Source organism: Humulus lupulus, chromosome X (genome assembly GCF_963169125.1).
Source record: "Humulus lupulus chromosome X, drHumLupu1.1, whole genome shotgun sequence".
NCBI lineage: Eukaryota > Viridiplantae > Streptophyta > Magnoliopsida > Rosales > Cannabaceae > Humulus > Humulus lupulus.
Window position 1 is genome coordinate 6,780,960 of NC_084802.1, and position 11,731 is coordinate 6,792,690.

Genomic DNA, 11,731 nt, shown 5'->3' on the forward strand with positions numbered 1-11,731 from the left:
CTCATTATACTAATTTTATTTTTTATATAAATCTTAACTATTTTTAAATTTTAATTAATAAGATTCTTTTTTCTGATATTTTTTAATACAATTTATTGTTAAAATTATAAAATTAAGGATTTGTAATCAAAACTTTCCATTTTAAAAGTCCCTTCACATTAGCATTTATTTAAAAAAAATCAATACATATTTGCCAAACACTAAATAAAAATCATGATATTTTCACATTGACATTCATTATTTTATGATATTAGTTTATTTCAACACTGTATTTTTTATTGATCATTTGTTATAGTTAATGTCACTATTTTTTTTATATAAATAGAATAGTATATTTTTATTTTAAATATAATAGTAATAATTTTGTTTATTTTTATATTTATGCTCGTGATGTCATTTTAAATTTTAAATTTTTTGGATTGTTTTATATCTTGTTTTTTTTTTCTTTTTATGAATATCCAGTTATGTTTATATTTATTTTATTAATATTTTTTGTTATGAATATATAATTAAGTTTATGTTTATTTTTTGAAAAATAATATGTTTATTTCGTCAATATTGTATGAATATACTAGGGGTGTTCATAAAACCGCCTACACCGCACAAACCGCCCACACCGCACCGTAATTTGTGGTTTAGAACCCTTCGCGGTGCAATTGCGGTTTGTATTTTTGCCAAACCGCGTGGTGCGGTGCGGTTTGCAGTTTTAAATTTTATAAATGTGGTTCAAACCACACCGCACCGTATCATTATATATATTAACTTTTTATATTATTTTTTTCAATTTGACTACATTTAAAGTTAATACATAAATATTTATATAGTATAATATAATATACACAATATTTAGAAAAAAATATATAATGTTTCATAAGATGCTAACACATATTCTACTTCAATCTAAAGATATTCCTCCTTAATTAAAATAATCTTTACTTCTATATTACATTTTTTCTTTGTTATTAGTTTGTTATATTTTTATTGTTTTGCTTAAAGTTTATTAGCTTGTTGTACATTTAATTATTTTGTTAAACACTCTATGGTTATGAGGCTTATTATGAATCTTTCTTAATTATAATATTTAATTGTTAAATTATTTGGCGATAGGTATAAACCGCCCACACCGCACCGCACTGCACCATACCGCATTTTTGCGGTGCAGTTTATGCAGTTTGAGATCTATGCGGTGCGAGTTGCGGTTTAGAAAATTGTTCAAACCGCATATGCGGTGCGGTCCAAAAAATTAAAGAAAAATCGCACCACCCGCACCACGAACACCTCTATAATATACAGTTAAGTTTATGTTTTTTTTTTTGAAAATATTATTTATTTCTTGCTTAAATACATTCTAGTCACCACGTTATTTGAAGATATTAATTCAAATTTGTTGGAAATAGTGCCTATTTGTTGTGTTTGCTCATTTAATTGAGATAATATTTTGGTATATTATATATTTAATATTTGATTTATTGAGATTGTATATTTTATATGGAAAGTTACAAATATATATAAAAAAAACAAATAAGGAAAGTAGCTGAATTAGTGGGATTGATTTTTATAATTATGTTTATTAATATGATATATATTGTATATAATTTTGTAAATAGTATATGTGATATTATTATAGTAATTTTTTTACTTTTGTTGTATTTAAGTAAAAATTTCTATCCAAAAATTATACTACAAAATATTAATAACTAAAAATTTATACCCAAAATTTATAACTTAGGTAAACAAATTTTTTATTTATATATGTCTAAATTAATTAAAATTAAATAAGCTAAGTATACAAAATTTGGAATATATTATTACCATCATATCTCTTCTATATAAAAAATGTATAAATAACGGAAATTATTGGTTTTAACTGTTTTTTATTTTGTTATTTTTAACAGTTTTTTATTTTTTTTCGTTAACTTTAACAGAATATTCTTATATTTAACGGTAGATTGTAAACATGATATTTTTGAGATATTTTACAATAATAATTATTTAAAAATAATAAAACTATATGTTTAATAACTTAAATAAAATTTAATTAAACTTACACTTCATATATTATAATAATATCATATTAAACATATAATATAATATAATATAATCTACTATCAACTAGCAACAAACTTAAATTTGAAATCCACAAATAATATTCATATTATATTAAATATATAATATATAATCTCTTGTTGTTACTGTCAAATTCAAAAATTAGAATAAACATGAACTTAAACAAAAAATAATTAATTAATTAAAATATGATATTCTAAGGATATTTTATGATAATTTAAATAATTAAATCATATTTATTTAAAAATAATAAAGGCATACATATCATTTTTTTATCTAATAAATTTGTGTGGTAGTTTATTTTTTTATTAAGTGATTGGAGCTATTTTTCTTCATCAAATTCACCGAAGGACATTGCGAGATACATTCGAAACTAAAAATAGTTAATGCATGTATACTACTATACTATGACTCTTTCTATTCTTATTTTATTTCTATTATTAATTTCTTTTTAAATATTATTGTAATTTATATATATGTCATGTAGTCATGTAAATATATATATGTCAATGCTGCGTTTAGATGTCATATATGTAGAGATTATTTATATAAATATTTATATATACTATAGAACTATAATTCATTATATTATATATATGTATATATATATATATATTTAAAAACACTAAAAAAGTTTTTATTAAAAATATAGATAATGTTTACAACTTTAAAACTAAGCAAACGTGCATTGCACGTTGCTTCTACCTAGTAGTATTAATAATTAGGTTATTTTGGATAACAAATTGGATATATATTAATAATAATATTCATAATATATAAATTGTATATATTAATAAAAATATAAATATTACTGTTATTAATTTCCATATATATATAACATAATTTGGTGGATTAACATATTCTTATATAAAAAAAATATAAATACATTAAAAATTTAACTTTATTAATATTATTATAACTTTACTTTCAATATTACGTCCATCTCTATTTACCTTCAACACTTTGAGTGTAAAATATTAGTTATTTATTATTACATAAATAATTGAAAGTTGCTTGGAATATGAAAATTTAGCTAATTAATATATTTGAAAACATATTTTATCATTTAATTATTTAATCTAAACTATAATATGATATATTTGTTATTTTTTTCTTGTAGACAATTTTTTTGTAGTTGAAACATATACTACATTCATTGACATAATGAGAAATGGTAAAATTTCATTAATAATAGTTTAAATAAAATTATAAACCGACAAAAAAATTATGAACTTTATATTCGAGTTTTTTTCCTTTTTGAAGATCATGACTAACCACCTACAAAAAAATTTCATATAAAGATTTTCTAGAAAAAAAAAAAAGAAGAGATTTGTAGAAAACAAAGAGAGGGATATGTTAAACAGAAAGCATTAAAAATCAATTCAATTCGTATAAATGATACTGAATCATCAAATAACGATGATTTTGACACATTTGTTAATGATCGTATGACAGTACCGATTACTCAACATTCAAATATTAGTGTTCAATATACGAACAATATTGAACATGTTAGTCCTCTACGATTTGAACGTTCAAATATTGGTGTTCAATATATAAATAAGTTATAAGTTATAATTTTTAATTAAATTTGTAAATAAGTAATAATTAAAAAAAAGTACTATAATAATCACATTAAAACTAATATATTTAAATACATTTTAAGTGTTAGGGCATATGTGCAACTAGAAGATAATACTGGAAAACTCAATGTTGTTATATTCAAAGAAGTAGTAGAAAAGACATTTGGTTGTTCTGCAATCCAGTTGATGGAAAATTCTACAGAGGTAAGAATAAATACTACTACATTTCAAAATAATACATATGAAAAAAATCATAATTCATATAAAGTAATTCTAAATTTTTCTTGTAGGAAAATCTCCAATACATTGAAAGTGTTGCGAAGAAATTATCAACAAAAAAATGGATAATCAAAATGTTTGCAAATGAAGAATGTCAAATACAAGCATTTCACTATTCTGTCCATTGAAGTCACACAAGATGACAACAACGATGTATCATCATCCTAAATTACAAACACAAATTAACCCCCTTCTTTATTTATTTATTTTTTTTCAAACAAAATCCCCTTCTTTATTAAAATATAGACAATTTTTTTAATTTTTTTTTACGAAAGTCTAGCCTTTAAAACTCTTCATTAGCAAAATGACTCGTTTAGGAAAAAAAAAAAAAAACTACCAAATACTTATCAACAATGTTATTGCTTGAATTTCATCAATATTTTTAGTAATATATTTATGCCATACATTATATTAAACAAATTATTTTGAAACATGCGGCATTGATTATATAATAAAATTTAATAAATAAAACTAAATTCACACATTTTCTCAATACAACTAAGCACCTGTGCATTGCACGTTGCTTTCTGCTAGTGTGTGTCTATATATATATATATATATATATATATAGCATTCACAAAGATCAAACTTTTCTATTTAATTTTTTAGATTAACAAAAAATCAATGTAATAGCTCACAGAGACTTAGAAATTTGGACTACTTGTGTTTGAGAGTTGGAGTCTTTATCTCCTCTCCATAAAAAAACACCATATACATATATATACATATATGAAAAAATATTGTCATTGTTCGTCACCTCTCTCTTAGTCTTCTTTTTTTTTTATATATATATACACATATCTATATATATAACACAGAAAAAGAGAATTGTATTAAGTGAATGGAGTCTTACCAAGAGACAGATGAATTAGGGCTAGATCTGAATAACCTTTTTAACAATATATATACATATTAAACAAAAATAGAGACATTACCTTATACGGCTAGGTTGGGCTAGGTTGGCCCAAAGAAATTCAACCCAGTGGCCGAGCCGTGCTTACTCGGCCTGCAATTGTTTATAACAATTGGGCTTCGGCCTAGTTAAGTGTGCTGATTTCGGCCCATAAATCGGGTTGGGTTGGCCAGGTTGGTCGGTCATACCCTTTTTTGTGCACCTTGAAGCTCATTGATTCAAACGGTGTAGAACTCAAGTAGTCTAGTTAATTAATTATTTTATTTTTTAAATGTTCATAAATTGTGGTAATTTAAAATAATACTTTTAGTTATAGTATTATTTTAATTAATGTTGGAAAAGTGAGATGATTGTATAGAATACCATTGAATTAGCTTCTTAGAAAAATTGATTTTTATTTTTGAGTTGTAATAATATTAAATAATACTACTGTTATGGTGGAGTGCGATTATTTTAAAGAATTAAGTGGTGATTTTTTTTTTAAGTAGCTAAAGTATTACAATATTATTAGGTGAATATTTTAATAAGAAACTAATGGGGATATTATCTAATTCCTAAGCCTCCCGACAGGCCCGGCTGAAGGGTGGGGCAGCAGGGGCCACTGCCCCAGGCCCCTCAGCCCAAAAGACCCTTTAATTTTTTTTTTATTTACATGATAGCCCAAAAAATTGGGCTTTTTCACTCCACCATTTCATTTAGGGCCTCGGGCCAAACCTTGGCTGATGAATAGCCCAACAAAAAAAAAAATTAATGGAACTTAAGTTCCCAAGACAAGACCCAACCCAACCAATAGTATTAAAAGCCCACATTGTCATTAAATTGATGAAATGCAATTGGTTGGGACATGAAAAGTCTCAACCGTTGGAAGAAGCTTAATTTTTTTTTTTTTAATATCAACCAAAGGCCCAAATTCAAATCAAACCATTATATATAAATGTTCATTTTTTCTATTTTTATTACATCAACTTTCTCTTCTCCTCTAACCTCTTACACACTATATATCTTTTAATCTTTTGTGCTCTAAAATTTTCAATTATTCTTGAGATTGGCAAGTTGGCATTGAGTTTGGATACAAGAAACAAATCATCATAGTCTCATAGAGATAGAGCTACATATTCATTCAACTTTTTTTTTTCTTTTAACTTTTTATGTGATAAATTTTGATATTGTTGACATATACATATATATATATATATACTTCTTAACTTGAAGGTTTTTTTATTTATTTTTTATTAGGTACTCTATCTACAATATTCCAAGAGAGGAAACTTCAAAATTCAAAGAAAAGATTCAAGAGAGAATACTTATTTTTATTTGAAATAATTCAAGGTTATATCTTTCTTTCATATACTTTTTTTATTAGTAGTAATAGTGCTCTTTTCTTATATTATATGCAATAATAGTTTAATTTTTTATTTTTCATTAAAATCATTGTGATTTTGTTTTGTTTTGTTGTGCCTAAAATTGAAACAACTATGTCTAGTAGAAAATATATGTCGGGTAATGAAAAACTTAAAAAAAAAAAGGAGAATAGAAACTTTAATTAATTCTCAAAGAGGAGCTTTAGAAAAATTTGTTGTCACTAACAAAAAAGATGAAAGTAACTCAAGTAAAGAAACTAATGAACCAATAAATTTAGATAATTTAGTAGATGATGAAATATGCGATGATGTGATGGTTGAGGAAATCGAAAAATGTCAAGAAAATATTGAAATTGAAGAGATCATGGAAATTAGAAATTTTAAAGAAGATTTAGATTATATTTATGATCTGGGAAGATGGGAAAATCTTGATAATAAACTAATAGACTTGTTAGTAGAAAAGGGTCCAATTCGAATAATAATTGATTTCAGTCTTATTAAAGATGAAAATGGTAGACACTTTTCAACTTCTTATTATACAAGAATATTGTCAAATGGAGAAAAATATGATAGAAGGTGGTTAGTGTATTCAAAATATTTTGAAAAAGTATATTGTTTTTGTTGTAAATTGTTTGGCAAGAGATCTAATATGGTAAGTGTAAGTCAATTGGGTAACAAAGGAACTAAAGATTGGAGACATCTAGGTGATAAGTTGAAGAATCACGAAACAAGTAATGATCACATAGTTAACATGAGTGCTTGGATTGATTTGGAATTGAGATTATCAAAGAACAAAACAATTGATAAAGATGCTCAAGAAAGACTTAATAAAGAGAAAGAGCATTGGAGAAATGTTTTAGTAAGAATAATTGCAATTGTCAAAAATCTGGCTAAGAACAATTTGGCCTTTCGAGGATGTAATGAAAAGATCTATCAAGAAAATAATGGAAACTTTTTGAGCTTAATTGAAATGCTTGCTGAATTTGATCCAATAATGCAAGAACATGTTCGACGTATTCAAAATAGTGAAATTCATAATCATTATTTGGGACATAATATTCAAAATGAGTTGATACAATTGTTGGCAAATGAAGTGACAAATGTAATTTTGAAAAAGATTAAAGAAGCTAAATATTTTTCAGTTTACTTGATTGTACTCCTGATGTAAGTCATCAAGAACAAACGTCTCTTATATTGAGGTGTGTAGATATTTCATCTAGTCCAATAATAGTGGAAGAATATTTTTTGGGATTTTTGAATGTGGAGGATACTTCAGGAAAAGGTCTTTTTGATGAACTTGCAAAAGAAATTGAAAAATTGAAACTTGACGTCAATGATATAAGAGGGCAAAGGTATGATAATGGGTCTAACATGAAAGGAAAGTACAAAGGTGTACAAAAAATATTATTAGATATAAATCCTAGAGCATTATATACACCTTGCGGTTGTCATAATCTTAATTTAGTGATTTGTGATGTTGCTAATTCTTGTGTTAAAGCTATATCTTTTTTTGGTATTTTACAATGCATATATTCATTATTCTCTTCTTCAACCAAACGATGGACAATATTGAAAAATAATATATCTACTTTTACTGTGAAATCATTGTCTCAAACTCGTTGGGAAAGTCACATTGATAGTGTTAAGGCAATTATATCTCAAACTCCAAATATAAGAGATGCTCTACTTGAACTTGCAGAAATAAGTGAGGATCCTAAAATAAAGAGTGAAGCTTCAAGTCTAGTAAATTATGAATTAGAGAATTTTGAATTTTTGTTGGGCATGACCATTTGGTATGATATTTTATTTCCTATAAACTCAATTAGTAAACATTTACAAAGTAAGAACATGGACATTGACAAGGATATAAAAGATTTGAATGGTCTCCTTTCTTATTTTGAAGATTATAGGCAAAATGGATTTGTAGTTGCTATGAATTCAGCTAAAAAAATTGCAATTGAGATGAGAATAGAGCCTAAATTTTGTGAAAAACGATTAATTCGTAGGAAAAAACAATTTGATGAAAATGTTGACGTTGATATAATTAAATCCGCTGAAGAATCATTTCGAATTGATTATTTTCTTTACTTGATTGACCAAATTATTTGTTCACTTAAAAATAGGTTTGAACAATTTCAAGTGTATGAAAATATTTTTGGTTTTTTGTTCAACATGAAGAAACTAAAAGTATTGGATGAAGATGGTTTGAAAGATCACTCTTTAAATCTTGAGGATGTTTTGAAATACAATGGATTGTCTGATATTGATGGTTTAGATTTGTTTTCAGAATTAAAAGTATTGAGGAAAATTTTTCCAAATGAAAATAGTAACTCAATTGAAATACTTGATTACATAAAAAATATTGGTTCCTTTCCAAATACATTCGTTGCTTATCGAATTTTACTAACCATTCCAGTGACTGTTGCTTCTGCTGAGAGAAGTTTTTCAAAATTGAAATTGATAAAATCATATTTAAGATCAACCATGTTGCAAGAACGATTGAGTGGATTAGCTATGTTGTCTATCGAAAACAAATTGCTAAATAAACTTCATTACGATGATTTGATTAGCAAATTTGCCTCTCAAAAAGCAAGAAAGATACATTTTTAAATAATTCATTTGTTGCTATATCTTCTTATTATGTTTTATGATTTGAAGATTGTTCGTTGAGGAAAACGTGAAGAAGAAAAGTCACTTGTGTTGGATGAATAGATCTACATATTTGAATAATGTTGCTTAAGTTTTTTTTTTAAAAATTACATTTAGAATTTTGATATTTGAATATTTTTAATTATGTTTAAAGTTTAAATGTTTATTAATTTTTTCTTAGAAAAAAATGCCCCATTTTGAAATTTTGCCCTAGGCTCCTAATAGGCTTGAGAAGGCCCTGCCTCCCAAGATAGGTGAGATAGGTGGGATATTTTAAGGAATTAAGTGGTGGTTTTTTAATCATAATGATTTTAAGTAGCTAAAGTATTACAATATTATTAGGTGAATATTTTAATAAGAAAATAATAGGGATATTATCTAATTCCTAAGCCTCCCGAGATAGGTGGGAAAAATGGTTCTAGTCAAATAAAATTTATATATGTTACAGGATTTTTAGAGTAATCTGTTTTGAGGAGATATTTGAGTTAATGGATTGTTACACGTGTATTCTTTAAATGGTGGTAAGTATTTAGACTTAAGTTTATTTAAAATTTATATAGTCAAATAGTTTAGAGTTGTTGGTGATTCTCTTTGTTGACCGAGAGATACAATGAGGATAAGGTTGGTAGATATTTTAGGGAATTTTAAATAGATATTTTTCTAAGGTTGTATAGAGCTTTTAAAATAAAACGAGCTTTCAAAGTGATAGTAAATGAAGAGAACGTAAGTGACATTTTGGTGCTTTAGATTTGGCCTAGTAGAATATTCAAGGTACAATTTTGTTATTTTCAGTGATATATAAAAATATTTCAAGAAAGTTACTGATGGTGCTATTTTTGCATTAGAGTTCAAGAGATTAGTAGCAAGGAATAATTGTGGGTATTTTGGTCACATTAAGACGAGGGTTGATCTTTGCAATCACTTGCGCCAGTTTTTGATTTCTTTGAGGTAAGGAAGTTAGATAGAACTAGTCTTTGTTCTATGTAAATCTAGTCTTACTTGTTGAGTTTGTACATAGATCACAGTTTTTGACCGTGTAGGTTCACAGTATTTGACCGTGTAGGTTCACAGTTCTGACCAAGTGTGGTCTCAGGGGTATTTTATTCCCAACAAAATCAGGATCTCTTGCTTCCTCAACTTATTTATATGTTGTTTGATGTGGTAGAGATATGTGATATTGTTGTTGATATATTATTGCTTGAAAGTTAGTATGCTATAAAGTTCATGTTATGAATTTATTTTATTTTTTATTTTTTATGAAGATAGAATTTTTGTTTGTAGGCGTGAAGCACTTCCTTACTGGGGTTTAGTTGCTCATTCCTTTCTTTGTCTTCTGTGCAGATAAAAAGTGAAACTTTAGGGCAGACGCAATAAGCTGAGACTCGATCCAGAAGTGTGTGTATCCTGTGAGGACCATATAATCGATGAGATCTCGGACAAGCCAACTTTATTTATTTATTTCCAATAAAGATTGTTGCTATGATTATATTAAGACTATTTTTTTTTTCTGGGATCCCATTTTGTCGAAATTTCTTTTAATAAATATGGCAACATCTACTGTTTATTTATATATTTTATTTTGAATAGTTTTTTTTTTTATATATAAGAAAAGTTAGGGCGTTACAAACGGTCCCTTTAATAATTTCTCAGGCAAAACCAGAGTCAACCATGGCAGGCTCTTCTCTTTTGTTGTTAGCTTAGTGTAAGAACCATACTTTAACACTCAAGTGAAGAGGGAAAGGAAATAATATGAAACCCTAGTTTCAAAGCTATGGGCTTACGATTGGGCCTAGGTTTGGATTGCTAAATAATAGCATTTATGTAAACTATAAAAATATTTTGATATATTTATGAGTATGTGCACTGAGGGGTTTAGCTAAAATGAAAACCATATTGAACCAACTCACTTTTGACATTACGGTTTGCGGTGTGGGACATTGTGGTGCAGACGACCATTGTGATTTATCAGCTTAGATGAACACTCCCAGTTGTGTTAAGTGAGATTTATTTACTGGGGTTAGCTCATTACGTTGTTATTCAACCTGAATACCGATCTTATTTAGGTATGACTTGATTCTTGAATAGCTTGTGAATTTCGAATTCAATAGCAATGTTGTTAATGTATACGAATTGTGTGTAATTGAATAAGTTAGTTTTATATCCCCCGTCTCAAAAATGTTGTAAGTTATTAATAAAGTTTAAGATTTAATTTTTTTGTATTTTTATAAATATAGTTGCATTATTATGGTGTTTAGATGTCTTAAACAAGTTTGTAATACTTGTATTATGAGTATGCAACAGACGTATCTCAAATGCTAGACTCTACACTCTTGCCGAAAAGGGTTGTGACACTTTTTTAAGTGGTAGAGGCACTTATTGAATAAGTGTGGTAAATTTATAAAAAGTTGGTTATCAAATAATTTGGTCTCATTATTTAAAGCTGAATCTTGCTTGCCACAGTAAAGAGTATATTCATATTTGATGTTTTTGATTGTATCACTTTCTAGTTCTGTTGTGATTTTATTTATTTTAGGAGATATGATTCTTTGTAACAATATACATTACATAATAATTACATGTAACATGGTTAAAACCTTTCTTCTCAACAAAATTCCAACAAATGGTGCTTGTTCATGTCATAAAATTCATCAAATGATCATTCTATGTTGATTAACTAGTTGCAGATTGCTTCAAGTTGGAAGGGAAGCACTTCCTCTGGATATTGTCCATATAGTTTAGCTCCAATTTTTATGGTTGTAAATTGTTGGTTACCTTGGAGAATAACCAAAAATCAAATATAAGGGGAAAAGTGGATAAAATATAACTGAAGATCTATGTATACAAGTATAAATTCAATTATTAAGAAAAATGGTATTTGC

General features: G+C 26.5%; 1 protein-coding gene across 1 annotated transcript; it reads left to right on the forward strand.

Annotated features, from left to right (window-relative positions):
- The first annotated feature begins 6,852 nt into the window (after positions 1-6,852).
- LOC133805448 (uncharacterized) lies at positions 6,853-8,813 on the forward strand. Its single transcript, XM_062243633.1, has 3 exons — positions 6,853-7,367; positions 7,424-7,555; positions 7,832-8,813. The coding sequence occupies exons 1-3, from the start codon at positions 6,853-6,855 to the stop codon at positions 8,811-8,813; spliced, it is 1,629 nt and encodes a 542-aa protein (XP_062099617.1).
- The last annotated feature ends 2,918 nt before the right edge of the window (positions 8,814-11,731 follow it).

What these genes read in the sequence shown, in the direction of transcription:
- LOC133805448 (XM_062243633.1), top strand. Translation starts at nt 6,853, where the DNA reads ATGGTAAGTGTAAGTCAATTGGGTAACAAAGGAACTAAAGATTGGAGA. An exon ending in TACTTGATTGTACTCCTGAT is followed by an intron (nt 7,368 to 7,423) that starts GTAAGTCATCAA and finishes TATTTCATCTAG; the next exon opens with TCCAATAATAGTGGAAGAAT. An exon ending in AATGATATAAGAGGGCAAAG is followed by an intron (nt 7,556 to 7,831) that starts GTATGATAATGG and finishes TCGTTGGGAAAG; the next exon opens with TCACATTGATAGTGTTAAGG.